We start from the raw sequence: 13,888 nt of genomic DNA on the forward strand, positions 1-13,888 counted from the left end.
GATACCTTAATACAAATTTTTGAAACAAGGTACTGTATCAGCACATACCAGGTGTGTCCAGTCTAGGGATAAATTTCCGTCTATACTTCAGGAGTCAGACACAGACACTCACAGGCTCACTATGTATTACACCAGAATTAAAAAAGTATAAAAAAGGAAAGGTATTCATAGCGTACACCAGTATACAGTGTTGTGGTACTTTTAAATCTTCGTATATATTTCAATCTCAGTAAGCCAGTCCAGAATCTCCGCTACTGGAAACTACATGGATACAAGTATAGACGCAAAGTCGAGTGTTAGCAGAAATTTTGGAATTACTCATCGCGGGAAAACCTCCCGGTAGATGTTGCAGAGGCGATGCAGACCCTCATTTACTGTGTCTGTGCAGAAAGCGAAAAAGGTTCTTTGTGAAGAAAGGATTGCTTTATCGCAGTAGCGTGGATCACATCACTGTTACTCGTCTCAATCAAATAGTGATCACAGGGAGAGATGTACGCATGGTCCTCACTGCCTATCATGATGTGTCTGGTCATTTTGGAGTGCAAAAGACTGAAGCCACAGGCCGCAGGCGATTCTATTGGATTGGCATGAGAGGAGACATTGAAAAATGGTGGCAGGAATGTCACACCTCTGTGACTATCACAACTGTGAAAGGTAATCATAAACCACCACTGCATCCGCTTGTAAGTTGACGTCCATTTCAAATGGTAGCCATTGATCATCTGAAGGTAGAGGCCAGCAGGATAGGCCACAGCTACATCTTAACCATCATTGATCAATACACCAAATTTCTAGTGGCCGTCCCTGTGAAGGATTTAAGTGCCCAGTCTACACAGTAGTGAAGCAGGGAGAGGTACGTTTTTTTTGCAACTTGCAAGTGCTGTGGCCATGACCAAGCAGGGAGGGCACAATTGTGGTCGACAGTACTAGCACAGTGCCCCTCATAGTACGCTGGTGTGTCTGATGGCGAGTGGGCCCTCCCACCATCTGAGACACTGTATTGTACTATGAGGGGCCCTGTGCCATTGCAGTCGGCCATCAGTGGGCCCATCCACCAGTTCAGAGCAACGGCACTTGCCCGGGTGCACCAGGTCTTGACCCCAGCCATTGGGGGAGTGGTGGGCAGCCCAGTTAGGGAGGTTTAAAAATTGGCATATGTTGATGTGTTGGCTGGACATTCAGCTGCTGCAAACGGCGTAATTGGGCAAGTCCGAGGAAGAGGAGGAAAAAACCGAGGCAATTTTTCTGGTAACCTATGTGTCATCAGGGGAAGGTGGGACAAAATCCTTGGAAACCCATGCATGGTTCATTTTAATGAAGGTTAGATCATCATTTTGGGTGGACAGACGGGTCCTTTTTTCTGTCAGGATTGATCCAGCAGCACTGAAGACTCTTTCAGATAACACACTAGCAGCAGGCCAAATAGTCAAAGGGGAATGACCTGTGAGGGAGAACATCGATATGGGAGGAAAAGTAGTTTGTAACCATAGTTGACAACTGCTGCCTCCTGTCACTTTTAATCGATGCAGTATTAGCAGTCGTGTGAGCGGTACTTGAGAAATCATTCCACAGCCTGGTCATTAAACCCCTGTCTTCAACGCCACTTCTGCTGTGTGAATCACGAACACCTCTTCCATTGTGCCCACTATGGCTCGTAGGACAACCAGCAATGCTGCTGTGTGATGGGAAAGCCTCAAACAAATGGTTTACCAGAGTTGCTTGTTTGTTTGCCAATATTATCTCTAGGTTCTCCTGTGGCATGATGTTGTGTAATTTGCCTTTGTAGCGTGGATCGAGGATGCTGGCCAGCCAGTAGTCATCATCCCTCATCATTTTGGCAATGCGGGGGTCCCTTTTTAGGATCTGCAAGGCATAATCGTACATGTGGGCCAATGTTCCAGGTGTCAATGATGCACTGCCCGTGGTGGGTGGAGGAGCAGTTTCTGGCAAATCCACATTCCTACAGTCACGCACAAACACTGTACCTGACCTTGGAATGTCGACATTTTCTATTGCCCCCTGAGAAACATCCTCCTGCCCAAAATAATCATCCCCCTCATCCTCATCCTCTTCCTCTTCTTCCTCCACCTCGTCGAGGACAGTTCCCTGACCAGACAATGGCTGACTGTCATCAAGGCTTCCCTCCTCCTCCGCTGCAGATGCCTGATCCTTAATGTGCGTCAAACTTTGCATGAGCAGACGCATAAGTGGGATGCTCACGCTTATGATGGCATTGTCTGCGCATACCAGCCATGTGCATTCCTCAAAACACTGAAGGACTGTACGGCCGAGCGACGGATGTGCGAGCACAGTCTTCACACCTTATGGAGCAGGGATGTTAACTCCACATAATTATTAAGGAAGCACTGCACCACCAGGTTCAAAGTGTGAGCCAGGCAAGGTATGTGTGTGAGTTTTGGACAGGCTATGGCTGCCACAAAATTACGGCCGTTATCACTGACTACCTTGCCTGCCTCAAGATGTAGACTGCCCAGCCATGACTCTGTTTGTCGCTGCAAGTAGTCGGCCAGTTCCTCCGCGGTGTGTCTGTTGTCGCCCAAAGACATCATCTTTAACACAGCCTGCTGACGCTTACCATTAGCTGTTCGATAGTGGGACACCTCATGTGCAACACTGCCAGCTGCGGATGTAGTGCTCGTGCGACTGCGCTCTGTGGACGAGCTTTCGCTGATAGACGAGGAGGAGGAGCAAAAGCCTACAGCCAACTGTTTCCTAAAGCGTGGGCTAGGCAGCGCTGTTCCACCGCCGCTGTCCCCAGTGGAGCCTGCATCCACCACATTAACCCAGCGCGCAGTGATGGACACGTAATGGCCCTGGCCATGCCTACTGGTCCATGCATCTGTTGTGAGATGCACCTTTCCACTCGCTGACTGTTTTAGTGCATGGACAATGCGGTCTTTCACATGCCAGTGGAGGGCAGGGATGGCTTTTTGAGAAAAGAAGTGCCGACTGGGTAGGTCATAGCGTGGGACAGCATAGGCCATGAGGTCGCGGAAAGCTTCGCTTTCAACCAAACGGGAAGAGTTCCAGGAGGACAAACCTGAGCGTTGTCCCAGTGGAAAGTTGTATGTTCCTGACCAGTGGAAGAAGAGAGTGATGTCTGAAGTTCATTGCTCTACATTGGCTGGTCATCCAGGTATTTTTGGTACTAGAGATCTGGTGAGTCGGTCTTTTTGGTGGCCCGCCTTGTCTCGTGATGTCAGGAATTTTGTGCAGTCCTGTGGGACTTGCTCCCGGTCTAAACCTTGTTCTCGCTCTAGTGGGTTGTTGATGCCTTTGCCGGTCCCCAGGAGGCCATGGACCCATATTTCAATGGATTTAATCTCTGATATGCCTGTCTCTCAGAGAATGACAGATCTGGGACCAAGTGGTGGATAAGTTATCTCTCTCCCAGGAAAAGGCCCAGCGGTTTTCCAACCGACATTGGACCGTTGGTCCCCAGTTTAAGGTGGGTGATATGGTTTGGTTATCATCAAAAAATTTCGATCGGCGAAACCCGACTTTGGCGAAAGTCGGCGATTTTTTAATCTGACAGACATGTTTCGCTCAGCTCTACCTGTAACAAGAAATAAAGGAATATTTTTTATAACTACTGTACCTTCCTGCCTGAGATCGCTGGAGATTACTGTGTGTTTGGACTTTTATTATTATTAAGGGAAAAATAAATTCAGAAATCCAAACCTACAGGGCCCTATGTGAAAAAGTGATTGCCCCTTCCTTAAAACATAAATTACCGTATATACTCGTGTATAAGCCGAGTTTTTCATCACATTTTTTTGTGCTGCAAACTTCCCCCTCGGCTTATACATAAGTCACGTCCCCAGAAGTCCCAGAAAGCTGGGGGGGAGGAGGAGCAGCGGGTAAGAGATAGGAGCTGGCGGGGAGCGGCAGAGTAGCGGGTAAGAGACAGGAGCTGGCGGACGAGGGGGAGCGGCGGAGCTGTGGGGCACAGATCCAGGAGCCGGTGACACTGCATCTCGTTCTGGGTGCCTGCGCCAGCAGATCTCTTACAGCCGAGCTGTCACGTGGTACCACTCATTAAGGTAATGAATATGCACGCATCTCCACTCCCAAAGGCGTGAAGCGCATATTCATTACCTTAATGAGCGGTACCTTGTGACCGCTCGGCTGAAAGAGAGCTGCTGGAAGCGGCAACAAGATGCAGTGCCACCGAGGGAGTGCAGGAAGGTAAAAAGGATTTTTTTTTGTTTGTTTGTTTTTTTAACAGGATACATGTATAGGGATAAGGGGATAATGAGCCATGCATACCAGGAGAGGGACTGGGGAGCCATACATACAGAATAGGGACTGGAGAGCCATGCATACAGGATAGTGACTGGAGAGCCATGCATACAGGATAGGGACCAGAGAAACATGCATACAGGATAGGGATTGGAGAGCCATGCATACAGGACAGAAACCGGGGGAGCCATGCATACAGGATAGGGACTGGAGAGCAATGCATACCAGGAGATGGACTGGGGAGCCATACATCCATACATACAATGACAGGGACAGGGGAAAGGGGAGCTATGCATACCATATAGGGATGAGTGGACAATACATAACCGGCTTATACTCGATTCAATAAGCTGACTCAGTTATTCGTGGCAAAAATAAAGCCTCGGCTTATACTCGAGTATATACGGTAATTGTGGTTTATCACATCTTTGGGAAGCGGACAACAATTCTGCAAAGATAAGTGGGCCAAAATTCCTCCAGAGCCTTGTAAGACTCATTGCACGTTATAGCAAACGCTTGATTGCAGTTGTTGCTGCTAAGGGTGGCCCAACCAGTTATTATGTTTAGGGGACAATCACTTTTTCACATAGGGCGCTGTAGGTTTGGATTTCTTTTTCCCTTAATAATAAAGAGCTGCATTTAAAAACTAAATTTTGTGTTTACTTGTGTTAGCTTTGTCTAATATTTACATTTGTTTGGTGATCTGAAATATTTAAGTGTGATAAACATGCAAAAGAATAGGAAATCAGGAAGTGGGCAAACACTTTTTCACACAAGTATATATGGGCATGTAGTGTAGGATCAGTGTATTAATATACTCATCTACCATCACTTTCTCTGAGATCCAGCACCATCCCATTTGTTTTATCAGTGATGTCACCACCCTTCAGACTCTCTGGCTCACTCTATGAATGAGCCGGAAGTCTATTTTAGGGCTCATACTCATATGCGAGAAACTTGGATGAGCCTCGCACGTCAATACCCGGCACTGTCGCTGGCACTCAGGAGCGGAGCACTCAGCTGCATAGAAATACATGCAGAATTTGTCCTGATGCTCCATTGTAAAAGCCACTACCAGGTAATGCAGAGCGGTGATTTCACTGAGAAGAGGAACAGAACTGCGCTGAATGCCAGACAGAGCAGCGGTAAGTGAGTATATTATCACTATTATACAACTTGCACATATACACAAGTTTAGCAAATAAAAATATTTATTAGAGAGAATCTTTAAGCATAGTGATGTTGGTTTTGTTTTTACTTATCCATACACTCAGGGGTTGGTATAAAGTGGATGCGTCAGTTGTACAGTACATAAGCCATGCCGGAGGCACTGAATTAATGAGCATTGTTGTCTTAGAAAAGTATAGGTCTGTAATTATCAGCCTTCCTATAGGTTTTCAGTTATGGAAACAATAAACATATATTGGGGCACAGATTATATTATAAGTCATACATCTACTGAGCATTACCATAACCATCGTTGTTATTATTAGAACGTATGTTGCAATGTGACTAAACTATTATTTAGCCACATAAAATGTAATTTTAACTTTATGTATTTATTACTGCTGGCTATTAACTATCCAGTAATAATAATAATATTGATGATACTATCAATTAGGCATCAATGAATAAATAATGGTCTGTTTAATACAGCTAGGTATAGTGACACAACTAACGCAATTCATTCTCATTCATGACATGTGCTGCACCATACCTGTCCCTCCCTTCGACTTCTTCACTTTCTTTTTCTTTGGTGACTTTGCTTTTAATTTCGGTGGCATGGCTACAAGAGACAGAGATACATAGTAATATTTACTTTTAGTAATCTTTATTATTATAATTGTGCTGCCGACATTGTATATTTAATATTTTTCATGAAAGAAAAAAATTTATAAAGAGATGGGTATGGAAAAATGGAAAATAAGCTTCCTTTTTTCATGATTAAGAATGATCCAGAGTTCTACACTTCAGAAAATATAGTAACCTGGAAGAGAGATTGAGGACAGAGCCCAACTGATTGTATTTACAAAAATTAAACACATGATTACATATATGTATATATTAGAATTCCAGAAAATCAAAAGCACCAAATGAATTCCTATGCAGAAAAACATGTTTTATTCCATCCTTAATCCCTTCACGACCATAGGTTGTGTCTCCCCTTTGATGCAGGCATCGGCGCCTCACCTGCATCTTTTCCGTGGGTGGAATCCTGACAGCCGTGGGTAGAATCGTAATACACCCGTTGCTATTAACATGTTAAATGTCACTGTCAATCTCTGACAGTGATATTTAACTGGCGCTTAGGCCTCTTTCACACCTTTACCGGCATCGCAGATATCCGTGTCCATGTGTGTACTAAGTGTGGCAATCGTGTGCCGCATCAGTACCACATGGACAGCCGCCGGGGAAGAAGCGCTACAGTAAGCGCTGTTCCCTGGCGGCAGGTGCTGAAGCCAGCTCTCATCATTCTTCCCTGCTCTGCCGGCGAGCAGAGGAGAATGATGAGCGTTATATTAAAGTACGAACGACAGCAGGTTAGGGCTGTGGAATACCCCGATTATCCGCACCTACTGTCACTGTTATTAGCGGCAGCAAGTGTCGGATGATGGGGGTAAGAGTCCCAAAAGCCCCCACCTGCTGTTGTTCGGACTTTAATATAACACTCAGTCTCCTCTGCTTGCTGGCAGAGAAGGTAAGAATGATGACAGCCGGCTTCAGCACCTGCCGCCGGGGAACAGCGCTTCCTGTAGCGCTTCTTCCCCGGTGCAGATGTGTGTCGCACGGAGGACATCAATGTGTGTTCTCCGTGTGCACGTGTGCGGGATGTTTGGTGGACATGTGCACAGACTCATTCATTTGAATGGGTCTACATGAGTATGTGTCTCCGGTACATGTGGTGATAGTTTTCACGGCCGTGTGAAAGAGTCCTTACAGGAGGCGCATCACAAATCCTGCCCATTGGGGCACCTATCACATAATCTTGGGGCACCGATGGGTTGGCATGACCCCTGCGCTTGTCACTGCAGATCTCCTATTAATGCCGATCCATTGTTGTCAGTGATCATCGGAGATGATGATTTCTGTTGAAGCCCTTGTATGTATAGCACAAGTGATCGTAGCTTCAAGTCTCTTAAGGGGACTATTGAAGCCAATAAAAGTAGAAAATAGTTTTTAAAAAAGTGTGCCTTATTTGATGCCGTCACAGCTGTATTTTGATTCCACTCAGGGGCAGTTTTCACAGCATTTGCTGTAACTTACACCGTGTCCTCATTTGACCGTTCATTTTAAGTCTTTGGTCTTACCAACAGGGATTTACTGCGGCACATCATTCAGGTATCTCCTGTGCAAATTGCTGTCCCTTTATATGGACTGTTGCGGTTTTTTATTGCAGGGTAAGCTGCATTTGTTTATAGGTTTATCATTTACCTCTTGTCCCTTTATATTCTTTATAAGCTACCTGAAAAACTTGAATTGTAACAAGGTATTTTTCCACTTAATAGAGATATATATATATGTGGTTTATGCCCAGGTATATGTACAAACAGTGGACTGATTATAACCTTTTTTTTGTGATGGTATGCTGTTTATATTTGTATAAATTGCACACTTTTGAGTCCTAAGGGTATTGGCTTTATTATAAGCCTATGCACTGTTCTCTCGTGTCACATGTGTGACCATTTTAATGTTTTTAATGGTTTTTGTGTGTTTCTATATGTCTAATAAAATTTCTATCCACTATTTTCATGTCTTGTGGTGATCCCTTCTTTTTGGCCTATACTTTTCTTTTGGTTGGGTTTGAACTATTGTTATTATAGGCTGAGGTTGGATCACCTTTCAGATTGTTCTGTGGTGCCCCCTCAATCTGCATTGTGAGAAAAAAAAAATCAAAACACCAGAATTATATTTTGTGGTCTCCCATTCAGCTTCAGCGGATGCTGCTCAGCAAAGACATCAGTCCCAGCATCTTGCTCAGACTCGTGCTGTTCACTTGGTTACTGCTGGCTCTCCAGCCCAAGCTATAGTAACGAGCAATAGACAGCGGCGAACAGACGTTCCTGGGACTAAGTCCAGAAATCACTCTATTGAGCATGCTCATGACACTACCTCTCAATGGTGGTCGGTCGTCAGCTGCTCGGGTGACGTGGCAGTTCCGGATTGGTCCACAAGCAAGGTCCTGTCTGACTGGACTTGAACAGGAACGTATAAAAGGTCCTCTGGAGCACGTGTCGGCGCGCTAAGATCATATGTGTTACGTGTGTTGGTGGATTCTTTACCACCCTGTTTGCCGCTTACATCACGATTATAGTGTGTCTTGGTAGGCAGTGTAGGGTGGGAACTCCCGCTTGGCTAAGCATCTGACTCTGGGTGTCCTCAGGCACGTGTGCAGAAAGCACAACAGAGTGTCAGAGCGAGCACAACCACCAGTATAGTCTTCTCTGGGGGGTACCTATAGGGACCCCACTAGCGTCAATACTTGCTGTACTCCTGTGATGCCTAACAGGGTATAACTCCGAGTAGAGTTGAGCGAAACGGGTCGGTCAAATTCATAAGTCGCCGACTTTCGCTGAAGTCGGGTTTCATGAAACGAAACCCGACCATAGCGTGAGGTCGGCCACGAGGTCGGCGACCAGAGCGCCAAAGTTGCGTTTTAAATGATGCTTCCAGCGCCCTTTTTCAGCCATTGATGGAGGATGCACACTGTGGGCAACGCGATGACATGGGCATCAGTCACCACCATCTTTGAGAAGGGCATGCAAGTGATTGGCTTGCTTTGTGTGGCGTCACAGGGGCTATAAATGGGCGTGCACGCCGACCGCCATCTTACTTCTGCCGATCTTAGCATTAGGGAGAGGTTGCAGCTGCTGATTCTGAATAAGGGAGAGCGTTAGGCAGGGAAGAACAAAAAAACTGCTTCTGCTGTTAGCGATTTCCACTGTACAACACAACAGTTTGTGTGCAGTGACAGGGGAGGCTATATTTTTGTTAATCAGCTCTGCTGGTTATTAGGCTGTCTTATAAGGCTCCCTGATAGCTGCATTGTTGTCTGCACACTGCTGTGCAAACTGCTTTTTTAAAAGCAAAAATACTTTTCTTCCTCTTTTCTGCACAGTTACCAAGCGTTTAGTTTTCCACACTTTTGTGTGCAGCAGTCCTGCTTATTAGGCTGCCTGCTGCCATACTTGGACTGAGAGCATCATTGTCAGCCTCCTAAAGTCTCTAGGGAGATTCAAATTCTCCCCAATACTATATACACCTTGTACCTGGTCATACACCAACCAATTTCAGCCTGTTAAATTGAGGTGTAATCTATAGTGGGTCTGAGATAATAGTTCAGCCTCCTAAAATCTCTAGGGAGCTTCCAAATCTCCCCAATACTATATACATACCTTGTGCCTGGTCATACACCTGCCTATTTCAGCCTGTTAAATTGAGGTGTAGTCTATAGTGGGACTGAGATAATAGTTCAGCCTTCTAAAATCTCTAGGGAGCTTCCAATTCTCCCCAATACTATATACACACCTTGTGCCTGGTCATCCACCTGCCTATTTCATCCTGTTAAATTGAGGTGTAATCTATAGTGGGCCTGAGATAATAGTTCAGCCTCCTAAAATCTCTAGGGAGCTTCCAATTCTCCCCAATACTATATACACACCTTGTGCCTGGTCATCCACCTGCCTATTTCAGCCTGTTAAATTGAGGTGTAGTCTATAGTGGGACTGAGATAATAGTTCAGCCTTCTAAAATCTCTAGGGAGCTTCCAATTCTCCCCAATACTATATACACACCTTGTACCTGGTCATGCACCTGCCTATTTCAGCCTGTTAAATTGAGGTGTAATCTATAGTGGGCCTGAGATAATAGTTCAGCCTTCTAAAATCTCTAGGGAGCTTCCAATTCTCCCCAATACTATATACACACTTTGTGCCTGGTTATACACCTGCCTATTTCAGCCTGTTAAATTGAGGTGTAATCTATAGTGGGCCTGAGATAATTGTTCAGCCTCCTAAAATCTCTAGGGAGCTTCCAATTCTCCCCAATACTATATACACACCTTGTGCCTGGTCATACACCTGCCTATTTCAGCCTGTTAAATTGAGGTGTAATCTATATTGGGCCTGAGATAATAGTTCAGCCTCCTAAAATCTCTAGGGAGCTTCCAATTCTCCCCAATACTATATACACACCTTGTGCCTGGTCATCCACCTGCCTATTTCAGCCTGTTAAATTGAGGTGTAATCTATAGTGAGCCTGAGATAATAGTTCAGCCTCCTAAAATCTCTAGGGAGCTTCCAATTCTCCCCAATACTATATACACTTTGTACCTTGTTTTACAGTACCATATAGCTGGTGGTATTTTGGGTTCATTTTTCCAAAAATAAGGAAGTATGGTGGAAGAGGCCGTGGAAGTGGGCGGGGGTTGCCAGCTGGTACTGATGGTGATGGTGCATCTGCTGGTAGTGGCAAAAGCACAATAGCACCTAAGGCAGGAGGTGTTGAACCTGCGTCATCGTCTGGCTCCACAATGCCTCAAAGGCTCCCTTTTCTGGGAGTAGGTAAACCGCTTTTAAAGCCGGAGCTTCAGGAACAAATTTTGGCTTACATTGCTGACACAGCCTCCTGCTCTATCGCCTCCTTTTCTGAAGTTTCAAAAAATAAAAGCACTGAGTTGTCAATGGAGGTTCCTGGTCAGGAACAACACCTTTCCTTGTGTCCTTCACCCCTACCAAAAGTGAAGGATGCGGCAGGCAACACTACAGATTACTCCATGGAGCTCTTTTCACATACCATGCCTGGGTTATCAAGTCAAATCGTGTATTCCCAAGTCCAAGATGAATCGGACATGGAGTGCACTGATGCACAGCCACTGCTAGATTTTTGTGCTGGTACATTCGCTCAGAGTACTAGATTGTTCTCGCAGTGTAGTGAGCCAGAATCTGACCCTGATGAAACTCAGGTGCCCCTTCCCACATGCTATACCACCTTACACGGTGACACAGAGGAAGGTGCACATGAAATTGAAGAGGAGGTGATGGATGACCCAGTTGTTCACCCAGATTGGCATCCATTGGGGAAGAGGGTGCCGCTGCCAACAGCTCAGAAGAGGAGGAGGAGGATCCACAGCAGGCATCGACATTGCAACAGCTGTTATCTGGCAAGCCCATAGCAGTCCAAAAACAGTTTACAAAAACCAAAAGAGTTGCAGGACAGCTTGGCCAGATGGTCATATTAGCACAGCGTGCAAGGCCTCAAAATGTCTTCCATAGTAGGAAGAGTGCAGTGTGGCACTTTTTTGAACAAAATCCTAATGATCAGGCAAAGGTTATCTGTAAGAAGTGCGCAAAGACATTTAGCTGAGGGAAAAATCTGAGAAATTTGAATACCAGTTGCATGCTTAGAAATTTAACCACCATGCACTTGCAAGCGTGGACGGACTACCAACTACCAAACCTCACATACCACATGTGCACCTGCTCCGAATGAAGGTAGTCAGCAACGCTACATCGCTTCCCCCACTGTAAGCCCACCGGTTAGCACACCACCAGCAGCATATGTTGAGGTGTCATCGCAAGGCCAAAGCAGTCAGGGAATCACAATGTTATTGCTACAAAAGACTGAATCTAGGCCATCAGCAAGACCACCAACACCATCACCAACCCTCTCTCAGTCCGCCATATCCACCGCTAGTTCCACCATATGCAGCTCTCAAGTCCAGCTCACCCAACCAGAAACTCTGAGCAGGACAAGAAAGTACTCATCCTCTCATCCTCGTACACTGTGTTTGAACGCCCACATTGCCAAACTAATCTCTTTAGAGATGATGCCCTACCGGTTGGTTGAAAGCGTCGGCACTTGTTTTCTCGAAATGCCATCCCAGCCCTCCACCTGCATGTGAAAGACAGCATTGTCCATGCACTCAAGCAATCAGTGAGTGGAAAGGTGCACCTCACAACAGATGCATGGGCCAGTAGGCATGGCCAGGGCTGTTACGTGTCCATCACTGTGCACAGGGTTAATGTGGTGGATGCAGACTCAGGCTCCACAGGGGACAGTGGTGGTGGGACAGTGCTGCCTAGCCCACGGTATAGGAAACAGTAGGTTGTAGGCGTTCGACCCTCCTCCTCCCCCTCCAGAAGCAAAAGCTCATCCACAGAGCGCAGTCGCACGAGCTGCCAGTGTTGCATACGAGGTGTCCACTATCGAACAGCTAGTGGTAAGCGTGAGCAGGCTGTGTTGAAGATGATGTGTTTGGGTGACAACAGACACACCGCGGAGGTACTGGCCGACTACTTGCAGCAATAAACTGAGTCATGGCTGGGCAGTCTACATCTTGAGGCAGGCAAGGTAGTTAGTGATAACGGCCGGAATTTTGTGGCAGCCATAGCCCTTTCAAAACTCAGACACATACCTTGCCTGGCTCACACCTTGAACCTGGTGGTGCAGTGCTTCCTCAATAATTATCCAGAGTTAACAGCCCTGCTCCATAAGGTGCGAAGACTGTGCTCGCACATCCGCCGGTCGCCTGTACACTCCAGTCGTATGCAGAAGCTGCAGCGATTGCTCCACCTTCCCAAGCACCGCCTAATTATCGACATTGCACCAAGGTGGAACTCCACCCTGCTCATGGTTGAAAGGCTGTGCGAACAGAGGCAGGCTGTAATGCATTTGTGGGAGGATACACGGGCAGGCAGTTTGAGGGCAGACATGGAGTTGTCTGGTGTGCAGTGGTCAAAGCTGAAAGACCTCTGTAAAGTCCTTCAGTGTCTTGAGGAATGCACACGGCTGCTAAGCGCAGACGACGCCATCATAAGCATGAGCATCCCACTTATGCATCTGCTCACGCAAACTTTGACGCACATTAAGGAGCAGGCATCTGCAGCCGAGGAGGAAGAGGAGGAGGGAAGCCTTGATGACAGTCAGCCATTGTCTGCTCAGGGAGCTCTCCTGGACGAGGTGGAGGAAGAAGAGGAAGAGGAGGAGGATGGGGATGATTATTTAGGGGAGGAGGATGCTTCTCAGGGGGCAAGAGAAAATGTTGGCGCGCCAAGGTCAAGTACAGGGTTTGTGCGTGACTGGAGGGATGTTGATTTGCCAGAAAGTGCTCCTCCACCCACCACTCGCAGTGCATCATTGACACCTGGAACATTGGCCCACATGTGTGATTATGCCTTGCAGATCCTAAAAAGGGACCCCCGCATTGCCAAAATGATGAACGATGATGTCTACTGGTTGGCCAGCATCCTGGATCCACCCTATAAAGGCAAATTCCACAACATCATGCCACAGGAGAACCTAGAGCTAATATTGTCTAACAAACAAGCAACTCTGGTAAAACCGTTTGTTTGAGGCATTCCCAGCACACAGCGGCGGTGATGGTTCTCCCACGAGCCGTAGGGGGCAAGATGGAAGAGGTGTTCGTGGTGCACACAGCCGAAGTGGCGTTGGACACAGGAGTTTCATGACCATGTTGTGGAATGATTTTTCAAGTACCGTTCAGACGACTGGTAATACTGCATCGATTGAAAGTGACAGGAGACAGCAGTTGTCAACTATGGTTACAAACTACTTCTCCCATATCGATGTTCTCCCTCACAGGTCATTCCCCTTTGACTATTGGGCC

General features: G+C 46.5%; 1 protein-coding gene across 1 annotated transcript in view; it reads right to left on the reverse strand.

Moving 5' to 3' along the window:
• The window catches only part of DRC12 (dynein regulatory complex subunit 12 homolog), a 162,190-nt gene that overhangs the window by 103,690 nt on the left and 44,612 nt on the right, over positions 1-13,888 (reverse strand). Inside the window, exon 2 of the mRNA XM_073566466.1 lies at positions 5,981-6,049. Within this exon, the coding sequence (XP_073422567.1) occupies positions 5,981-6,047 (67 nt within the window). The 5' untranslated portion in view covers positions 6,048-6,049. The remainder of the gene's footprint in view (positions 1-5,980; positions 6,050-13,888) is intronic.

The sequence above is a fragment of the Dendrobates tinctorius genome, unplaced genomic scaffold (assembly GCF_039654945.1).
Source record: "Dendrobates tinctorius isolate UK_male_01 unplaced genomic scaffold, ASM3965494v1 ptg000018l, whole genome shotgun sequence".
NCBI classification, from domain to species: domain Eukaryota; kingdom Metazoa; phylum Chordata; class Amphibia; order Anura; family Dendrobatidae; genus Dendrobates; species Dendrobates tinctorius.